Genomic DNA, 22,078 nt, shown 5'->3' with positions numbered 1-22,078 from the left:
ATCTATCAAAATTCTCACTGGGGAAAAGTAGCATAAAAAATTAAACTAATATTGGAAACAAGATATTTACTGTTCTTGGAGGATTATTCTTTGACCACAGGTAAGAAAGACGAGTCTTTATATAAAAATGTCATTAAAAACATCACAATACTGATACATTCCTACAATAACACAACTATAACTTCACTCAATACAGGATTATTCTGTCATAACTATGTAACATATGGTACTAGACTTACCTGTCAGGTAACACTAAAAACCTGTCTATATGGTTAGTTTTGGTTCAGTTTTGAGGCAGAATTATACAGTCTTCCTGAAGTCCAAAGCAGTGGGAGGCTGAAGAGCTTTGATTTGAAAGCCCTATGCTTGTGCAGGGTTAGAGCACACGCCTTGAGCTCACAGCCAGCCAGTACACATGTGACTTGGAGCACTGGTAAAGCTGGAACAGGGCTACATGTACAACCAAAATCAATTGGATAAATGTCCTTCAGAAATGCACAGGTGTCAGAAAGAGTTGTCCCCTCTGCTTTTCACCCCTAAAACAAGGTAAAGAATGCTCCTTAGAGGAGTTACTAAAGTGCTCTCTTGGCTATCTGCTGTTCTGTTGACCTGCTTCTAAACAGCTGTCCAAGTAACAGTGTCAACCCAGGCAAATACTGAGTGTCAGCTCTTCAGAGCCAAAGAAAAGCTCTGCACGCCTGCTTTGTGCAGGCAGGGCAAAACGTGTTACTACCATTTGCATCAGGTTTGAACAATCTCTTATTCCTTCTATCAAACAAAATAATCACAACTATATTATCTTCTCTATCTAATGGCAAGGTGGATCTAAGTGCCATCTGCACAGCTGGAATTATTAACTAAAGCTCATTAAAAATACAAACAGGAGAGGAAATAAACTATCACTCAAGAGTACAAATCAAATACTTCATAGTTAAGCATCTGCATGGTGCAATTACTAAGACGGAGAAGCAATGCAAAGCCTTTGACATCAACGGTATGTAATTTCATCAAAATGCAGAGAAAAAAAACCCCACACTTTGAAAGACAGAACAAACATACAAAGAAACACCTGAAAGAACAAACCAAACCCCATCCTTGCAGGGTAGTTTCACAAGTTTCTGAAGTCAAGGTTTGGAGATAAGGTTATTTTGTGACCTAAACTTCACAGTCAGGCAGATCTTCTCTCCCCACCTCAAAAGATTCTTTGCTGATTGACAATAGTTCACGCAGCTCTTTGTTTTCAAGCTGCAAAATCAATATTTTTGCTGAAATAGAAATGAGCTAATTCACAATTAAAGGACAATCATCTTTCAATAGCCCGCTCCTCCACAGGTAAATTAAACTGATTTTGTAACATAAGCATTAAGGCAGTGCTAGCAAGAGAGGAACTACATCATTTACAGCTAATATTTTGCTTCTGGCTACATGTGTGCATGTGTACATGTGCGTAGACATAATATACATAATACAGTCATTAAGAACCTGAAAATTAACAGATCGTGTTTTGCATTTCCTGACCCCCACCCCCAAAGTTTTGATTGCTATAAATCCTTGACACATGCAAGTCCAGAGTGAGTTTAGGCACTCCCAAAGCTCGATCCTTAGTAGTTGTATTTGTTCTTACCTCCAATTGAGCTAGTTTCTCCTGAACTTTAAAGAACTGATCATCATCAACTTGAACAGCTTTTCTCATCACCTCTCCCATCTCACATATTCTGTCTATTTGACTTTCAATTTCCTGAAAGACGTAAAAGCAATATATTCAATATGTTCAGGCAAAAGCAGCAGCAATTTTTCCCTTCTAAATCCATTACTTTCATTTTCTTGATTTTTTATTATTTCCCTGTTTTGAATTTTAATCCTTTCCTCCCAAGCACCTGCAACCCTTTCTAACTGGTATAATATTTAAAGATGAACATGTACCTTTTCATCATGAGTCATTAGTGAAAACAGCGAAGAGAATTACATCAGACAGCAAGATAAAGCATCTTTACTTACCAAGAAGGAAATAATTTCAAGTGTGACAGGTACTGGGGGCAACAGATTCAGGTTCATGTGAACAGAGTTTAGTATGCAGCAAATTTCCTATTGCTTTGTTAGAAAAGCCTGACTGAATTAAGAACACCGACCATAAAGGCAAATGAGTTTCATGACTAAGTAACTGTGAAGTAAACAGCTTCATTTCAGCAGGATGCCAAGCAAGGAAAGTAAACCATGTCAGACTAGAGCTTCCTGAGGCAGTCTGTACAGAACACATCTAGACACAGCTCTAATCCTTTGGGAGATGGAATTTGTTGAAGCTCAGCAACACACATATAAAGAGCATTGAAAAGTTCTAAGAGGTACTGATTATGTAGCAACAAATCCTGTTTGGAGAGTGTTCTGTTTCCAAATACAGTATTCAGAGAGGAACTCAAATGTGCAAACACAAAAATGCTGTTAAGTGGCAAGAATCATAGAGTCACAGAGTGGTTTGGGTTGAATGGACCTTAAAGCTCATCCAGTTCCAATCCCCTGCCACGGGCAGGGGCACCTTCCACTAGAGCAGTTTGCTCCAAGCCCTGTCTAAGAACTTGGAATTTCTGAAGCATTTTAACGCAACAAAAATATAAGGTTATCACAAAGCCCTTTGGGGAATACCAGATAAAGTGACAGGACAGAGGCTTTTTCCTCTAAGCATCAGTAGTTATTCTACTGCCTCTGGAAGATAAATATATCACCAGAGCAAAGAATTCAGTTTTAAATTCCATGATTCAGGAAATATGTAAACAGATTAGAGCATCTAAAAGACATCTGGAGGAACAAGAAAACCTTGGATTACTTAATCTGGGAAGAAAGAATTACTTTGTTTTTCCCTAAACGGAAAGATGGTTACAGCAAGAATTTAGCCCTTAAAAAGACATTAAAAGGTTGTTACTGTTCTCCAAGTGCTGGAGAAAAATTCATGGATTTAATCTGAAGTACAGAAGATTTTTCCCCAGTGAAACAAAAGCAGTGACAGAGAATAATGATGGAAGCTTTGTATAAATGTTAGGACATGATAAACAGAGCAATTCATGCCCCTAAGCAAGCACTGGAAGCAAGACACTGCTGAGCTAGCTACTTCAGAAGACCTAAGTGACACAAACTAGAGAACAAGTTGCCACGTATCGGTGGAAAACACATGTTAGGCTAGCTCCAATACCGATTAAAACCCCACAAGATATGATATGTCACTAGCTTTAACCAGCTTGCTATTCTCTAATCACATAAAAATGCATCTTAACAAATGCTTAACTGAATTCATAAGCTTAAATGGGGATTTAATGTTATTACTAGATGCCTAAACATAAAATAGGCAGCATTTTTCAGCAGCCACAGCTCAGAGGTCTGAAGTCACTGATGAAGGGGAACTTTTAGGCCACTGAGTATGCAGATTTAAAAACATTTGGGAGTGATGGTCTCTTAAGAATAAAACACACTGCAGCTCACAGAGATTTAGAAGGATCTTCTCCCTCTGTTAAAATTCCTGAACAGTAACAACTCTGATGCCTTTGATTTTATTGTAGAGAATCATGTGCATTACGCTTAACACAGGGAATTTAGGACCTAGTGCATAAAGAATAAGCCTTCACCCCAGCTGCAAAAGGGCTGTGCTTTTCAGTGTCCTCTGTGATAACTGTTACAACCATTAACTGCTGGAAACTCTATCCCTGGAAAAGGAATATAGAAAAAAATACCAGCAAAGAGAGACAGGAGTTTCAGAAAATGTCTTTTGTAGCAGAGATGTTCCCTGGATGGAAAAAAACGTTGTACAAAAGCAAGAGACAGGGAACAGGTGTCTTGAGCCCCCGTCTGACCCCATCCCACCTTACCAAAGAATTAGCCTGGTGAACGTTCAAGGCTGGTTCAGCATCTTCACTTTTTCTCCCTTGCAACAGCTGTAACATCTGCTTTCTGTATTTGCTCATGATAAGCTCCAGTGCATCCTGGTGCTCCTCCAGCGAGATCCACAGCTCTGCAAAGCACTGCATCTCATTGCCACGAACTACAAGCCATTTTCCATAGCCATGTCAGCTGTTGCCGTTTCCCTGTACCAGCTGCTCCCCTCCTTGGTGCTATCCCATCACTCCCCTTCCCAGTGCAGCCCCAGGGCTCGGGCCTGTGGCCATTGGCTGTCTGGAGCCATTAGCAGGCCAAGGGGCCATCTCAACAGCAGTTCCCACTTCCAAGGCATAGAAACACAATCACAGAACAGTTTGAGTTGGAAAGGGCCTTAGGATAATCCCCTTCCAATCCCCTGCCACAAGCAGGGACACCTTCCACAAGGCCATGTGGCCTGAGGCCCTGTCCAACTTGGCCTTGAATGCTGCCAGAGATGGGGCATTCACCACTTCTTTGGGCACCCTGTGCCAGTGCCTCACTACCCTCACAAGGAAGAACTTCCTTATATCTAACCTAAATCTCCCCTGTTTAAGTCTGAACCCATTATCCCTTGTCCTATCACTACAGTCCCTGATGAAGAGTCCCTGTCCAGCATCCTTGCAGTCCCCTTCAGACACTGGGAGCTGCTCTGAAGTCTCCACGCAGCTTCTCCAGGCTGAACAGCCCCAGTGTTCTCAGCCTGGCTCCATACAGGAGGTACTCCAGCCCCTGAGCATCCTCGCGGCCTCCTCTGGACTTGCTCCATGTCCTTGTGTTGAGAACACCAGAACTGCACTCAGTGGGGTCTCACGAGAGCAGAGGGGCAGGATCACCTCCTGCTACCTCCTGGGGCACCCAGCGGCCCTGGCAGAAGGCCGAACAGACGCGCTCCCCGGTCCCCTCGGCAGGCCCCGCCACACATCACACCCCACCAGTCCCCAGCGCACCACCCAACGGCCCCGGGAGCTCCAAACACCCCTTCCCGATCCCCCCCGGGTCCCGGCACATCTCAGCCCCCGGTGCCACCGCACTCACCCCTGTTCTCCCGCTGCAGGTCGCGTATCTGCGTGTTCTCCTGGGACAGGAGCGCGTGAGGCCGCAGCCGGGACAAGTCGGTCCGCTCCGCCGCGGGGCCCTGGCCCTGCTGAAGACACGGCGGTCAGCCCGTGCCGCCCCGCAGCCACCCCACCGCCGCCCGCCACACTGGGCTCACCTTCTCGGCCCACGCCGCGCCCGCCTCTCTCATGGCGGCCACTCGCTGGTGCAGGACGGCGGACTGGTCGATGAGCGACTCGGCCGCGGTGTCGTGCTCCTTCAGCCGCTCCAGCAGCGTTCGCGCGTCCGTAAGGATCTTCTCGATGGTGCAGTTCATGGCGACCGGCTCCTCAGCCCCGCGCCCGCCTCATGACCGGCAGCGCGCGACCCCGCCGCTTCCGCCCCCGGTTAGGCGGCGGGTCCGTGTGTGGGTCCGGGTTCGGGTCCAGGGCCCAGTGCCGGGCCGGACCCTTGACGAGGAGCTCGGGGCCGCCGCGCTCTTTACTGCTGCGGGATGCCTCCCAGGAGGAGGGGGGGCGCTGCAGCGCCATCGGACCCCGGTCGACGCCCGCGATCGTGGCGGCGGAAGCTCAGCCCTGCGCTCTCTCCGCCCCAGAGCGCTTGAGGCGCGGGCCATGCGGGCTCCCAGCGGCGGTGCTGCCGGGGGTGCCCGGGCGGAGCGGCTCCGGTTCGCACCAGCGCGATGGGAGAGCAGCGTGCCCAGGCAGCCAAGAAGCCCCAGCATCCTGGCCTGTATCACCACCAGAGTGGCAGCAGAGCCAGGGCAGTGATTGTCTCCCTGCACTGAGCACTGGTGAGGCCGCACCTCGAATCCTGTGTTCAGCTCTGGGCCCCTCACTTCAAGAGAGACATTGAGGTGCTGGAGCGGGGCCAGAGAAGGGCAACGGAGCTGGTGCAGGGCCTGGAGCACAAGTGTGATGGGGAAGGGCTGAAGGACCTGGGGGATTCAGTCTGGAGAAGAGAAGGCTCGGGGGACCTGATCGCTGCCTACAACTGCCTGACAGAAGGATGGAGCCAGGAGGGGCTGGGCTCTGCTCCCAAGGAACAAGGGATGGGACAAGAGGAAACGGCCTCAAGGTGCACCAGGGGATGTTTAGGCTGGATATTAGGAACAGTTTCTTCCCCAGAGGGTGCTCAGGCATTGGAACAGGCTGCCCAGGCAGCACTGGAGTCACCATCCCTGCAAGTGTTCACACACCGTGGAGACGAGGCCATTAAGTGCCATGGGTTAGTGGTGGCCTTGGCAGTGCTGGGGAATGGTTGGACTGGATGAGCTTAAAGGGCTTTTCCAACCTGGTTGATTCTGTGATTCTGTGTCCCTGACCCAGGGTGCTGTTATCTTCTCCACTCCTGCCTTAGACAGCGCATGATAAACCTGGGCTGAGGGCTGCTGGGCTGTCTGCTTATCTTATGCTCCCATGTGCCCCTCTTCACTGCAAACATCCTCCACTCCAGCTAAAATAACAAGCTGTGCAATGCTGACTTGCTCCTTTGGTATTTATTTGCTAACTAAAGCTACTGTCCGTGATCTGTGATGTCCTTGATGTTTGGAGTAACTTTGAGCCACAAAGCTCCTTTATTTTATATCACCAACTTTATCAATCATGTTTTCAACAATAAGGTTCCCATGGCACTCCCTTTGACTTAAGTCAAAGACTCACAAGACTCACTCAGACACACAAGAAAAAACTAGGATGCTGTCGTGGTTTATCAGATGAAGGTTTCTGTGGGATCCCAGACATCACCAAGCCCGGTGCAGAAGTGCTGAGTAAGACAATTTTATATAAGCAACAATGTCAAAACATTCCTACAGTCCAGAAGAGGACAGAGTAAGCATCTGCATTTGGAGTGTTTCATCAGAATCAGATTAGTAAGTGAAGTAGGATATAGATTTTGCAAATGCGGGAAGTGTAATGCTCCTTTATAGTAAACTGCATGAACTAAATGTCCAGACCATGCTTTACACCATGTGTTACCTTCTGGGCCTTCCTTATTTTTCTTCTTGTTAGAGAATACTACAAAGTTAAGACAACATGTTACGAGAATTCCTTTTTTGTAACAGGTAATTCACAAACATTTGGAAAAACAACAAATATCAACTGCTAGTTCCAACCCCTGCCATGGGGGTTGGAACTAGGCCAGGTTGCTCAAAAGCCCTGGTGAAGGATCATTACACCTCAGCAGAAGCTGCATGTGGATTGTATGTCTGAATCTCTGGCCTGGCCCTTGCCTTTATACTCCTGATTTAATAAACGCTTCTCCCTGGCTTTAGAGATGACATCCTGGCCTTCCATGCCAAGTAGAGACAAGCAAAGGAGACAAGGGGCAGCGCTGCTCTATCAGACTTTTCAGTTCAGGACCAGTGTAGTCCCTTTCTGGGATTCAGGCTCTTTGAAATAAAATTGTAGAATGAGAATCAGTTAAGTCTACTATACTACGGCCACAAAGCACTAAGTCTTGTGTTCTCACTCTGGGATGCAGCTCATCCCCTCTCCAGCAGATCTTTTGACACAGAATCATTTGTTCAGCTTCCATGGGACAGTAGAATAAGTTAGTGTGGCGCCAGGACACCGACTGATCCCAGTAGGACAAAGCTCCTTGATTTAAATGCTGGGAATGTTTGTCACCAGATGTTCTAGTACGGAGCAAGAGAGCTTAAATCAACGGATGAGCTTTTTCTGAGTAGTGGTGTCTTATAATTCCTTTGGCTTATCACATCCATTCTGTATAAACTAAAGAGAATGTATAAATTTGGCCTCTCAAACTTTTTAGTGTTTAACTTCAATTCGATTAAACACTTATGTATGTGTACAAAGTGAAAAATGAGGGTACGAGAGGTTAATGTTTTAATGCTTTTAATAACTCTTAACCACATGGCTGTATTTTGTCAAACAGAACATGGATTTGTTCTAGCAGGAACAAAGCATGTTGAGGCTCTCCAAAACAGCATGAAAACCATTTCTAGGCCATCTTTGAAAAATAATTTATGATTTTTATGTTTTAATTTTATAAGTAGTATTTATAGTATTTCTGTGATGGAATAAACAGGTTCTTGCTCACAGTAGGAAAGTAGAAAGGAAACCTAGCCAGACCTGGAACAGGTTCGGGCATCAGTACAGAGGATGTGAATGTGCACCAGGTGATGCCCGTAACTTACCGAGGAACTGGAGGTGGAGTAAATTGTGGATGATAATGCCCAGAGGAATTGATGGGCTGAAAATGGCAACATCTGCAACAGACCAAGTGGCATCTAAATGCTGGAAATAGATAAAAGAATAAAGGGCAAATTTCTAGGATAATTCTTGGGTTTCAGGTAAAATCATATTAATCCTAAGTGTGGTCAGCACAGTTTGAGAACTTGTGGCTAAGTCTCTGACAGGTCTCACACCATCGTTCTGCAGACACCGGCTTCTTTCATGTCCACTACAAGTCCTTCCTTGAAAAACTTGGTGTCTAACAGCCAAACATATCATCAGCTCCAGTTTGTTTGCAAAGGCCTCTCTCACACCACTCCCCCAACACTTCTTACTGCTGGCTTTTAGAATCTGGTGCTGGTGTTAACACAACCATCAGCTACTGTTACAGTGTCACTGATATTGTCCTCCACAAAATCTGCAGCACATTAGGCCAAGTGAATCCTCCTCTTGTACTTCCCATCCTGTACTTCCAGGTGGATTACTGCTGCATAAACCCAGAGTTCATCTGTGACAAAAACTATTACCCAGAAACTCAGTCTTATTGTTCATCTCAATTATCCTGCTTTGATAAATCTTGAAGAGTCACCCACTGCATCACAGCACTCACGTTTATGAGTCTAATATTCTTTTTACTATCAAAACAAATGTCCTTAAGATGAAATCCAGGCTAGAAAAATGGGAAAACATTATCGCTGATAAATTGATATATCCAGCTTTTTAAATCTCTCAGCAGCAAGACTCCACTGCTGATAAAATGCTGACCAAGGGATTCCACAATAATTATTCTGGAATGCTTAATACATAATGTCAAGATATTCTGCTTTTTGGAAATGAGGTTCAGAATTTATCTTCTCTTTGCTGTACCTACAGATTCTCAGAACATGTGATCCAACAACTGAACCCACCATGTTCAACAGGTACACATCCCATTAAAATAAATCTTTCTCTTGTTAAAGCCAGGAATGCACACCAACATGCAGAAGTGCTAAGTCAGGAGGCTTTGTGCCTTCTCTCACCCAGGGTTTAGGTTCATCCATGCCATGAAGAACATCCCAACAGTGCCAGAACCACCGCACCTTTTGAAGATTAATAAATAATCCAGAAGAGGGTGAACAAAAGTTTGCAGGTTTTCCATGAGCTCCTTAATAGATTGTAAGTGCATGTGGCTCTTGGACTACTTTTTCATGCTATCTATTTGTCTACCAGTCTATTTTATGCCTCTGAAACATTTCTCTAAAACAAAAATAGGTAAAGGAACATTTTAGAACCTCAGCTGTTTTGTTAAAGCTCAACTTTCTTTAATATTGTTCCGAAAGTTTACTAACTTAATCCCCGGATGATAGGATATAATCTGTATTTCAATATAACCTTTAACTCACATATAACAACAATGTTGTTATTTGCAATTAGCAAATAGTTTTCCAAAGGCTCCCAGTTTAGTATTTGACTCTCGCTTTCATCATTTAATGATTTACAGTAATGAGCTGGAACATCAGGATTTTGTACTGAAATGGCCAAAATAGTTGTCCAGGCATCGTTGCCCTCCTGTGACAGAACTCAGATGTTTTTGTGGAGAGTTAGCCAAAAGCAATATACAATGCCATGGCTTCTGTTTCATTCTTACTGACAAACAACAACAAAGTGACTGTCAGGACTGGTAGTCAGAGCCTCAGGAGCTTCTGAAGGGCTGTTACTTTGTTGAGATTGTGCCCTTTGTTTAAGTTTTGTTTGACAAGTGCTTTATAAATGAGCAGAAGAGGTGGTTTATGTTTCATTAATGAGGCTGATAGTGGTTAATTACTGAAGTTATGTAAACAATCCAATACCAGATGAAGCCAAGCAGGTCAGTTATGTAGAGAAGCTCCAGCTGGAGTAGATATGACTTCCTTTAACCAGTTCTTTGTGTGACTGTAGTGGGCTTTCAGGTCTCCCGTTTTTATTGTCACACAAACTTTCGAATAGGAGAAGGGGCCTGTTAAAATAATATAAATGTATGTATTTAACGTGGATCAGTAACTTGGTGTGAATCACTGCATGACTGGACAGCATGTGGGTTGGAGCAAATGCCCACAGGCTAATGCTTAATGTGGCACTGCACTTGATTTCTACTATGACTAAGTTTTAGGTTCCTATATTCTTATTTTAGAAATTGAATTTATTCTGAATCCACTAGGGTTTATTATACGGACAGAAGGGGGATTAGTTACCTTCTAAAAACCTGAGCTTCAGACTTGAGTTTCCTGAAGGCAATAGGCTTTAAATGCCCGTGTCCCTCAGGCACATTTGACCAGCTTACCAATAAGGTATCATATCAGAAAAGGTACTAAAAAAAAGTCAGTAGTATTAAAAGGTAAAGGAAATAGTTCACAAACCCCTGCTTGTTTTTCCAACTTTCATGGGAAAGGCTGAAAAACTGGATGAAAAGCCAGTGGTGTATGTGAAAGACACTGCTGCAAAAGAAATCCGAGTTCTAACAATTGTAACGTCTTCACTGTTACTACTGAAGTTTTTGTGATGTCTTAGTAAATTGCTGTATAAGGCTGCTTTTACCAGAAAGACAAATGCTGATCATAATGAAACTTAAAAGCTCATTATCTTTGTCTGTACTGTGTAAACAGTACATTCCAGCCCTCTGTCACCACACATCATCAATGTCGGGCATTTGAAAGCTCAAAAAGCCCTGTAAGATGCTCAAACAACACCCATGAGTCAATCTTTTTTGATCCTGAAAGTGAGACTCAACCATTCACCTCCAAAGACTAGGAGATTCCTAAATGGTGACAGACTGTGTGGAAATCAGTAGCATGCTCTTCTCTGGAGCCTATGGAATACAAATGTAACTCTGAAGGGTAATATTAGCTTGCTATGCCATGAAAACCTATTGTCCCTAAAGACTATTTTAAGTGACTTTGCAGTAAGATAACCAACATGGACTGAGTTTTTCCCTTTGACACCTAATTCCATGAAGTCTACAACACACCCAGGTTTTCCTAATATAAATCAAGAATTGTTCTTCCACAGAAGAAAAGTGACACCCTTCTGGAAGTAGTATGTTTGCATCTAACCTTCCGTACATCATGTTGGGGAGCAAGCGTAATGACATGATACCTAACAAGAAAATGCCCTACCAAAGATCACATACTTTATCTAGGAAATGAGCAAAACCTCAGATCATAATGATTCATGTATGAGAAATTATTAAGAATGGAAATACTTGGGGGTTTAAGAATGAAATTTTGCAGAAGTAGCAGCAACAGAAGTTGCTAACAGTTGTGGTCTGTTATGGGAGCACATGAGCCTTGTGCTGACTGCATCAGCTCAGGTGTGTCAGAATTAGAATAGGGAGAACCAGGTGAGTGGTTTGTGTTTGGAGATCCTGACTTCATCAGTGTTTCCAAAATCAAATAATACTGCTGCAGTATTTCTCTGCCCAGGAAAGGAACATTATCCATTTACACAGAGACATGGCAATCTTAAACAAGCAAAATGGGAGAATTTAGAATTCTACCAAGAATATTTAGTAAGTGGACACAGAGAACTCTGGGAAGCAGTGACGTGAGGGTCCCATGGCCTCTGTCCCTGATGACCCAGTTATTATTTGATTTATGTGGACTTGCAGCTGCCCTTGCTGCGACCCCAGGAAAGGCTGTGTGGGAAGTTTGTGTCTCTGAGTGCAGCATTGCTCTGCGCAGTGTCTGGAGCCTTGTGTATGCTCAGAAACTGATAAATACGGAAAAGGCCCTGTTTGCTCCAGCTGGACTCAGACTCAGAGCAGCGCTGCAGCTCCACGGACTCAGCTCTGGGAGCCAGAAATTCTGCAACTACCGTGAGTATTTCATGTACTTCCCTGACTGCTCTGGGATTATAAATTGTTGCTCTGGCCATAAATCAATTTGCCATGTGAAAATATTTCAAGCATTGGGCTTTTTTCTTCTTTTTCCTTCCTTTTTTCCCCCTTTAAACATCTGACTAAATGAAAATAGAAGAGGCTTTTAAATTTGGCATCCTACTGACAAGAATTTGTTCCAGCAGTTCTTCATTTGACATCCAGAGTGAAGTAAAATGACTTTTAAATTCCATTATCTGTTTCCCTTCCCCAAAGTACCTGGAAAACACTAAGTTCCAAACAACCTCTAACCTCTTATTTTACAATATATAAAGATGATACCTTTGAAATAATTGTTCATGGGGTAGCAATTCCAAAGGACAATAAGATAATTCCAACACAGTCCATTAGTGAAATAAGTCAATTCCTATTATGGTGATTATATGACAAGGAAAAGTGGGATTTCTTCAAACAGCAGCTTTGGGGAGCTTCTTGGAACATTAAAACTGGGAGAAACAGATATAATCTTAATAATGTATGTAAGCTGCATACAGGATGAATCAAGTGATCCTACAACTTATGCTGTGAAAGAATTCTTTAATGACAGTAATCAGTGATTGCTGAATTGCTTGAGTGAAACTGAATAGCTCATCCGGGAGCAAGCATATTGACACCAACTGTGCTCAGTTATCATTTGTTTCAGGTTTTGGTTTAAATTTCACAAATGAAAAAACTAAGTTATGCTTTCCAGAAGCAAAAAGAGTGCAGCGATTTAACACCGAGACTGAAACATGCTATCTGGCTCCAGTGCATGATTAGTAATGTACCACAAGGTGTGTTAAATAAATGTTGGAGACCTTCAGCTTGAGTTCCTAAAATTCCCAGTAAACAAGAAATTTCCCTATGACTCAACTGTCAAAATATTTACTATAACAGTTGAAGTACTGTCAATACATACCTCTTAAAAGACGCCCCAGAGCCTCTTCTACAAGTAGATTTTGCATGTTAACAAATTTGATAAGTTAATATGTTACTTTATAATACTGTATTTTAGAGCAATAGAAATAGTAAAAACATCTTTCACCATAAATAAAAATGGATACATGTACTGTACGTTCCAGTCTGAACGTGTACATTCTGTTAAGTGTCTGCTTTGTCATTCTATATTACTTTTATTGATTATTGGGTTTTGTTTTGTTTTCTTTACTGGCTTCCATCTTCTTTGATAAACTGAGAAGTCATTAGGGCAGGACTAAGAACTGAATGTTGGTGAATTTCTGTATTAGACAGGTAATCAACCCTTTGAATCAACATCCACTCCAGTTTATATTGAACATTAGTAGTTCAGAAGACTGATTATTGTCAAAACTAAACTTGGAAAAGTGGAACATTTTCAAACGTGCTTAAGCAACCTACAGCCTAGGACTCATCGTCTGGGAAAAAAGGGAAAAAACCCATAACTCCACTTACACACTTACAGAGACTTTTAAAATTGAAACCAAACAGATATGACACACTCCCCATCAGGATTTCACACATGAAAATACCGAGCTGAAATAGCATCTCGGGAGTAACTGAAAAGAAGGAAAAGCAGGGAATAGCTTTTACGCAGATGACATTTTCTTTCAGGTCAGTATGTCTGGCTGAAGATTAAAGACTTTAATCCTCTGTTACTACTTGTAATTTTATGAAACAAGTTACTAAAATCTTTTGGTTTCAGTTCTTTTTAAGCTAAAGACCTTTATGAACCTTCTCTTCAATTACAGAATCATAAGGATTGCAAAGGATCATCTAGTTCCAACCCCCAAACATATTTCTTTCTTTTTGCTTCCTTTTTAAAGCACACTTACACAAAACATATAGCTGTATTTTGAGTTAACAGAAAAAATGAGCACAAAATATTTTGGTTTGGAAATAGCATGACTGTAACTGCCCTAAGCCCCCAGAGCTCTCTGCCAACTTCACTTCAACTTTGTCCAAGTGATTATGTTTTGAAAATTACAATCAGGCACGTACTACATTCTGTCCAGGATTCCCACAGCCTTCAGTGTGGAGCTGAGCTCTGTGTGCGTGCAGAATTTACTTGCCTACATGGCAAAGGATTACTGAACATATGTGTGGGCTGAAGAAGTGTCCTTTAGGTCACTGTTCACTCCTATGAGGTGAGAGAGATTAGGGACAGCTACTGAGCTTCTGTTCCTTCAGCAGCTTCTCAAGTTTGGAGGAGGTTTCCCTACTGCTAATAGACTCACACAAAAGGCGAGGCAAAGGTTGCAACACATGACTACAACAGTCAATCTTAGAAATAAACAAAACTTATCCTGTCCTAGAAAATTAAGTTCCTACTTTACACATCTTAATCTGATCTTTATTTTTTTGTTTTAAAAAGCCCAATGCAATTTTATATCAGGAAAACAAATTTGTTAACAGTGAATTCTAGAGTGTCAGAAAATGAAACAGTGGCATTCTTATGCAAGCATGACCATTACTCTTGTTTCAGGACAGTATAGCATTCTTCAAATAACTACTGGATTTACTATTAATACTGCTATAACGTTCTCTTAATTTAAGAATTTTAATTTATGAAGTCTTGTTCTAAGCTGTGAATTCTGTGGTTGCAACTGATAACTTTTGTTAGCCAGAAAAAATCGGTAAGAAGGTCTAAATCCTCAAATCTGTTCCTAATACAATATTGAAGTTGAGGGAACTTTGCCTAATCAAAGTCTGCTTCCAAGATTTAGAATATTTTATCAAAACACCACCTTGTGTTTGGCCATATGTACTTCATACTTCCAATATAATACTTTTCAGACTGGATTGGTGTCATTTTATATTAGCTTCTATATCTTCTTCTATTATCTTTATTTAAAGAACTACTGGATCCCAGAAGCATGTTTCTTAAGCAAATACACATTTTTGGGGAAAAATGTAGACTTTGCCCAGGCCAAACTGATCTAACTGATAAGGACCTCATGATTCAGTGAGTCACTTCTTTCTCAAACAAATATTTACTAACAGAGATAACAAAAAACCCCCCAGCATTCCAGCCTCACTGCATCTTTTCACCTTCTGCTAACAACATGAACAGAAAGTGTTCAGTTCCAGAGATCAGTCCAGATTGAGGGGAAGGGGTGTGTGTCTTTCAAGAAGTACACTTCCTTACAGTGAAAGTCAAAGCATCCAAGTGTAGCCCAGGCTCCTTCACTAACCAAGGGGAAGAGAAAAGCTCTCTAGAGGGTAATACATCCTATAGGAAATTGATGTGTTTTGGTCTTCACAGGATGCTTTTTACTTTTTAAGGAATACAGGCTCTTAAATGTAAATCAGGCAGTGCTTAAATGAGGCAAAGCTGACTTTTACTGCATAAAAGAGTATTTATGTGAGGAAGAAGATATTCTATTCTGGCCTTTCCAGGCTGTTTTCTTCTATTTACTTCAGGTTTGATGAAGAAGTGAATGAAGCAAATTCACTAAAAGCCCATGTTTGTGAAGAAACAGAACATCCACCACATCCACATCAGTGCAAATGCCTGAACTCATTCTGGAAGCAAGTTTTCCCTATCCAGCAAAGCTCCTTCTAATCTCTTCCTGAACTAGAAAATTTACCAATGATCAGTCTGATTCCTCCACATGGTTTTGTGTAAAATTCAGAGCAAAACAGTTCTAACTATAACTTGCACATTTAGGAATGTTCTCTATTCTGAATCTGTACTGTTAGGAAAAGGAAATATTTTGCAACCTCTTTGAAAGTATTATGTGACTTCACAGATTTTCTTATGATCTGAAAATGTTCCATATTCTGGAGTTTTCTGGGTTTAGCTCTGTAGCTAACCCTATCCAGCAGTTCTTTCTCGCACGATTATTTCTCTTACTTTTCCATTTCTCTAGGTTGCCCTCTGAAAGTCTATGACATAGCAAGTGAAAGAAACAGCACAGCTGGGAGCAGAACATGGCAAATACATTTGTCACTGTACCGGATGGGTATTGCCTGCCTGAGCCCATCCAGTATTATGGTGAGTAAAAGCAAAACTTCCGTATTATGAAAAAGCAGTATAGAAAATGAACATCTGTGGGAATGCCTATTATTTTCTTCATTTTAGTTTGTCTTTACAAGCTCTTAAAAACTACACGTTTGTCTATCAAGCTCACACTGAAAATGAAAAGTATTAGCATGTGCTCAGACAGATTTGGTACACAACACAATCATGCTGACTGATCATTCCACATAAACATTACTGCTGCTGTCTCCCTTTGACTTGCATGAAGAAGATAGAAGGTTTATTGCAGTATTCCAGACACATTATAAATAGATAATGGTTATTCTATATCTTATATAATTGCAATAACTAATTTGATTATGGAAGAGGAAAAATAGTACCCAAAGCCCATTAAAAAAACCCTCCAGACTGCTTAAAAAACAAACCAAAACCAACCCCAAATAAACCCACAACAAACTTCCAATTTGTATTTACAGAGATTTACAATTCCAAAGGAAGACTGAAATATGATGCATGTTGCACAAGCTTTCTTCTGTATAGCTGTGTGTATTTAAGGAAGGGTGGATAAAATTATCAACAGAAAGGCAGGAAGAAGCACTCTTCATAATTCTGTACCTATATTTTGCCAAGATAAAACTTAATTGTAAGGGATTATAAGTGGAAAAATGCTAAATAAAGCAAGCCTCTGCTTTTCACTCAACTGAATTTCAACTTTAAGTCTCCTGTCATATTAATTTTAACCCCTCTAATTTCTGGACCATGCTGCTCAGACTCTTGTGCAACACTTCCAGAATTACGCATGATATACGTATCTGTAACAAACACTTCACTTGCTTATGGGAAATATTCTGTAATGTGGCCAACTAATAAAAACAACCATTAATACCATCAGTTGACAAGTGGTAATTATGTCCTAGTAAGAATCTACTGGCACCCACATGACATGGCCCAAACTGTTACCAAGCCATTTCTACTACATCTAAGATTCTAGTTAAAAACGTTACGGGTAGCACATTTAAAACGAAATTATCAGACTCTTCTTCTGAAAATGTGTTCCTCTATAATTTGTTATTAAATTTTTAATCTATAAAACATTTTAAGACTTTTAAGTAGCTGATGTAGACATAGTTTAGTTTTTTATTTCATTTCCAATTTCTTCTGTATCTAGATGTTCTGCCAGAGCACATCAACTATCAGCTGCAAGACACTGATTTTCAGACTACTCCTTATTGCCAATACTCAACAGCTCAAATTCCTCCTCCAGTATTACAGTCCCAACCTTCCCACTCCCAGTACAGCATGTACAGCCTGGACTCTCAGTACAGTGATGGGCAGTGTGTCATCAGCAGCTGTGAATTAAGCAAACCCCCTTTCATAGCATCCCATATGGATGATGGATGTGGATACCAAGCATTAAAACGGCCAAGATTAAACCACTCTTCTTTCAGCATGAAGGGACAGGAGGAGCTGTGTGTGGTGTGTGGTGACAAGGCCTCAGGCTATCACTACAATGCACTTACCTGTGAAGGCTGCAAAGGTAAGAAGAAAACAGGCTGATCTGTATCTTAGGCAGGACCCTGGGCCCACAGTGCTCAACAGTGTTCCACATCTGTGATTTAAATGAACAGATTTTCATTGTTTTTTAAGCTGGTGTTTCTACAGAGGATTTTAATTTACCAAAGAAACCTTTTATCTAAGATGCTTACTCCAGATTCCCATTTTATACCATTTTTTGAAAAAATGCTTTCACAGTGTCTGTTTAATAGGAGCATTTCATTTTTGCATTGATTGTTCACTAGAATAGTGTCAGTTTAAGCAGCCGCTGATTTTCTGATGCCCATTTATTGTAGATTTATGTCAGTGTTACTAACTTTACTTATTTTTAAAATGAAATAAACCCAAGTAATAATTACTTGCTACTGATTTTAACTTGCTATGTGGGGGCTGTCTTAACCAGGTAAGGAACACAGCAATTAATATTCACCAGAAAGTACAAGACATAACTGTGTCGCTAAAAAAGCAAATGTCAAATCAAGGTAATGTTTCCATTGTAAAATAAACAAACAAAACCCCAAAAAGCATTTACTTCTTTAACTCATTATGAGATGAAGCTCCTTAGAGATAAATTCGTTCAGTCATAACCCGATCCTTGTCTGCAGGCTTCTTTCGACGCAGCATAACCAAAAATGCAGTGTATCGATGCAAGAATGGTGGTCACTGTGAAATGGACATGTACATGCGAAGGAAGTGTCAGGAATGTCGCCTGAAGAAGTGTAAAGCTGTGGGAATGCTAGCAGAATGTAAGTGCTCCTTCCAAGCTGGCTCCTTTACTCATCAACTCCATAAAACCTTTTCCAAAGCAAATCCCTTTTCCTCATCAAAGCTAAATGGTGTTGTTCTAAAACTCATTTAGCTGTAGGAAGATTGAACTTTGGAGTCTGTGGCACCTGTAGCATCTTTATTTGCAGAAACCACCAGTGCTCGAGAAGTATCTCCTTAAGTTAAGAGGCTATTCAAAGACATTACAAGAAAGCACTAACCAGAGACAGCTAAATACCCTGAACCTTGACAGGGCAGTAGGAAGCCTATCAGATGTGCTTTTGTGCTTAGAAGTTATTATTATAGTCTTCATGAAAAATTCTTATGTTTTATCACAGAGCCACAAGCAAGAAACCTGCAAACATTCAGGCCTTTGGAGGATACTAAACACTAAGTCATTTAATGAATAACACGTTGCCATATTCTCTAGCAAGCATAGTTAGTTCCTTATAGGTGACTGCTTCTGTGATGAAAGACTTGTGTTAGCTCCATTAATAAGTGATTATTTCAAATTGTAATTATTTGAAAATACACATATTGACACACACTTCCATGCCTCACAGGTTTGCTGACTGAAGTACAGTGCAAGTCAAAGCGGCTCAGAAAGAATTTCAAACAGAAGAGCAGTTTTCTTTACAATATAAAGCTGGAAGATGAGGGGCTGAATAGTAGACATGTATCATCTACAACAAGATCTGGAAAAGTGGGATATTTTTCTATTTAAAAGATCTCTTTTTATCATTTATTTTTGCCTCAAGTCATTATCACCTCATTGGTTTATATTTTTTTTTTTAACAGATCCCAGAGAAGATGGAACTTACTCCAAGGGAGCATCAGCTTCTGGACCACATCGTAGCAGCACACCAAAAATACACAATTCCCCTGGAGGAAGCAAAGAAGTTTGTATGTACACAGAACAATCAACCTGTGTTGCTAAGTTGTTATCCTAAGCACTGCACCCTGGTTATATCAGATGTCTAAATGCTCTTTCATGCAGCTGCAGGAAACTGCAAGTCCTGAGGAAAGTTTTCTCTATCTCTCCGAGACAGCAGTCATCCATGTACAAGTGCTAGTGGATTTCACAAAAAGACTTCCAGGCAAGTTTCTTCCTTTGGGAAATATTGCAGAACAGTGTGACTCCTTTTCTTCCCAAGAGACAGGAACTATACAGATGGCATGAATCCGAGAATACCACAGGCTTTAAGAAAACTCTCATTCCACTGACCAGTTTTTCTTCCAAATCTAATGATCAGGGTTACCATTTACTTGTCAGAAGGACACATTAGAAGGATTCACTTCAAAAGCTTGCTAGGATTAGATTTTTCTTTTTCTGACATGGAGACATTTTCCGAAAGTACATGGACTTCAAACTACCATCCTGAGTGAATTACTATTTCAACACATTCTGAAATCCAGTTCAGTTTGCAATTTATCATAATCAAAGAAAAAACCAGATGTTCCTTCAAAGGAAAACACAGCACAGGAGGGACTAAGCAGCTCCTATTCGTATTTTCCTTTAATAAAGGACAAGGGAACATGCAATTAAATTTCAGTGTGAAGTTGACAAACATTTGGCTGGGAGGGTGATAATTCTTTCACTACTCTAGGTTGTAAAACTTACTGAGAAAAGCCAATCAGCATGTCTAAAGCAGATATTTGATGTAATTTAGCACTACTGTGGAACAGATCTGAAAGAACAGATAAGCTCTTTTCCTACCCTGCTTTGATCAGGACAAACAAAAGAATCAATAAAGTTCCTTTACTCTTGAATTCTAAGTGCAGACAATAAGCTTGTCAAAAGATGAACGTAATTTTTTAAAAGATCAGATACTAATGAATAAGAAGTATAAATATCCACAATCACTAAGTGATGTTGCAAATTTAAAAGGTACTAGGTGTAAGCACACGTGAAGAACTTCTTCCTTATATCTAACCAGCTATTAAGAAGAAATTTTGCTTAAAGGCAGCCACAGGCTTCCTTGATTCTTAACATGTATCTTTCGCTGCAGGATTTGAAAGTTTAGCTAGTGAAGATCAGATTGCGCTGCTAAAAGGGTCAACAGTTGAGGCGATGTTTTTGCGTTCAGCCCAAATATACAACCAAAGAATCAGTGAATGCCAACCATCAACAAGTGAAAGTAAGTTTGACTGACAAGCTTTGTACTAACACCGGGAGGAGGTGCTGCCAATTTGAAACAACTTCCATTCATTTTAACTGACTGAAATAATTTCCTATTCAACTGTACTGGTACTTAACAATAGTGCCAGTTATGCTTATGTACCTTCTATTGGCTTTTTATCCCCAAAGATCAGTAAAATAAAATAAAAATCAACTGAATCTCTGTTTCCCTCCCATTAGTTACAAATAAAGAGCAACATTTTTGAGTGCTAGCACAAGTTGTTGGGTGGATGGATGATATTAGCTATATTAATGATGTATTAGATGCTGTGTCAAGAGACTTTGACCAACAGTAATGCAACCAATGAACTTAGTGCTGGATAATAAAAAGAACAATTTTTTTTCTGCCTGTATGCTTCTGGGACAAGTTCACACATTTTTGTGTATATATTTGAAAAGCCGATGCAGAAATACATTTACAGTCACATTAAACTTATCTGGGAGCTGTCACCTGTCTTGTTCCAGGTCACGTAAGGCTTTCTGATCATGCAACATACTGTCACATTCAAAACCTTGATAGAAACAACATTTACTCCACGGAAATGTCTCACAGTGAAGAGAGTCCAACTTCCACTACTACCACAGGTAATGAAGGTCTCAGAATCAAAATACCTGGGAGTCTTACTCTGCTGGCCCTGTTCTCAGTCATACGGAGCAATAGTTGGTGTGGCCACTGCTCATTCTCTTCTCCTCTTCCTCTCCATTCCCTCAAGATGCTGTTACACGGACAGGCACTACATCCTCGTGGAAGGCAGAGGTTCATTTGCTTACATCCTAAGATAAAGCCTTGAGCTGTATATATCAAAAGCTGCACAACTGCAATACAACTTCTGTTACTACTTTAGGAATCAACATTGTTTTCACCACGTTTGCTGACGATTTCATGCAATAGAACAGCCTGGAGCCTTAGATTAGGGCAAAGACCATTCATAACAGCAGTGCCTGTTTCTGCATGGAAGTAACATTCTGGTTATTTTATTTATCAGGTATAACCGAGGAGTTTATTACCGCGCTGTTTTACTTCTACAGAAGCATGGGTGACCTGAAAGTGACCGAGACCGAATATGCCCTGCTCGTAGCAACGACGGTGTTCTTTTCAGGTAATGCGAGCTTTGGCTCGTCCCGGGCGCTGCCCGCCCTCACCCACCGAGCCCCCGGGTGCGGAACCGCACCGCTCCCGCTCACTGCTCTCTCGCCGCGCTCTCACAGACCGCCCGCTCCTGAGGAACAAGCGCCACGTCGAAGAGCTGCAGGAGCCGCTCCTGGGCCTCCTCTACAAGTACTCCAAGATCCATCATCCCGAGGACCCCCAGCATTTCGCCCGCCTGATCGGCCGCCTCACAGAACTACGCACCCTCAACCACACCCACGCGGAGGTGCTGGTGACGCGGAGAACCAGGGACCCGCGGCTGACCCCGCTGCTCTGCGAGGTCTGGGACCTGCACTAGGCGAGCCCGTACGGGACCCGCGCCGCTCCCCTCAGGATCGCTCCTCACGGGCACTGCTCTGCCTGGAGCCGCCTCACCGGCCCGGGCGCGCGCCCCACCCGCAGCCACCTCCCCTTCCGCCTCGGTCGCGCGCTGCCCCCTTCCCGCCTTTTT

The 22,078-nt window shown here is 41.8% G+C and overlaps 2 protein-coding genes and 1 long non-coding RNA gene across 6 annotated transcripts; 1 reads left to right on the top strand and 2 right to left on the bottom strand.

The window, feature by feature from the left end:
- Positions 1 to 741: 741 nt before the first annotated feature.
- SIKE1 (suppressor of IKBKE 1) lies at positions 742 to 5,382 on the bottom strand. Of its 2 annotated transcripts, none has more exons than XM_057400599.1 (5): positions 5,117 to 5,382; positions 4,939 to 5,047; positions 3,855 to 3,997; positions 1,625 to 1,738; positions 742 to 1,245 (listed from the first exon to the last, which is right to left on the bottom strand). In XM_057400599.1, the coding sequence occupies exons 1-5, from the start codon at positions 5,273 to 5,275 to the stop codon at positions 1,156 to 1,158; spliced, it is 615 nt and encodes a 204-aa protein (XP_057256582.1). In that variant the 5' UTR covers positions 5,276 to 5,382; the 3' UTR covers positions 742 to 1,155. The 2 variants fall into 2 exon arrangements, with proteins under 2 accessions (XP_057256582.1, XP_057256583.1); XM_057400600.1 differs by having other exon boundaries at positions 4,939 to 5,044.
- A 2,629-nt stretch (positions 5,383 to 8,011) lies between these two features.
- On the bottom strand, positions 8,012 to 21,355 carry LOC130594616 (uncharacterized). 3 transcript variants are annotated; one of them, XR_008971127.1, is made up of 4 exons: positions 21,090 to 21,355; positions 17,500 to 17,588; positions 9,983 to 10,128; positions 8,012 to 8,216 (listed from the first exon to the last, which is right to left on the bottom strand). It is a non-coding gene; the product is annotated as an uncharacterized LOC130594616 (long non-coding RNA). The 3 variants fall into 3 exon arrangements; XR_008971126.1 differs by lacking the exon at positions 9,983 to 10,128; XR_008971125.1 differs by lacking the exon at positions 8,012 to 8,216 and having other exon boundaries at positions 9,815 to 10,128.
- Positions 15,879 to 21,981, top strand: LOC130594607 (bile acid receptor-like). The gene is made up of 10 exons (XM_057400597.1): positions 15,879 to 15,994; positions 17,148 to 17,516; positions 18,139 to 18,279; positions 18,862 to 19,001; positions 19,097 to 19,201; positions 19,296 to 19,395; positions 20,308 to 20,436; positions 20,943 to 21,062; positions 21,464 to 21,577; positions 21,687 to 21,981. The coding sequence occupies exons 1-10, from the start codon at positions 15,931 to 15,933 to the stop codon at positions 21,923 to 21,925; spliced, it is 1,521 nt and encodes a 506-aa protein (XP_057256580.1). The 5' UTR covers positions 15,879 to 15,930; the 3' UTR covers positions 21,926 to 21,981.
- The last annotated feature ends 97 nt before the right edge of the window (positions 21,982 to 22,078 follow it).

This window comes from Pezoporus wallicus, unplaced genomic scaffold, assembly GCF_028554395.1.
Source record: "Pezoporus wallicus isolate ANWC-B61680 ecotype Strahan unplaced genomic scaffold, APGP_CSIRO_Pwel_v1 scaffold_7736, whole genome shotgun sequence".
Classification (NCBI taxonomy): domain Eukaryota; kingdom Metazoa; phylum Chordata; class Aves; order Psittaciformes; family Psittacidae; genus Pezoporus; species Pezoporus wallicus.
The sequence above is the reverse complement of the archived record's forward strand: the minus strand, read 5'-3'. Positions and strand labels throughout refer to the sequence as shown.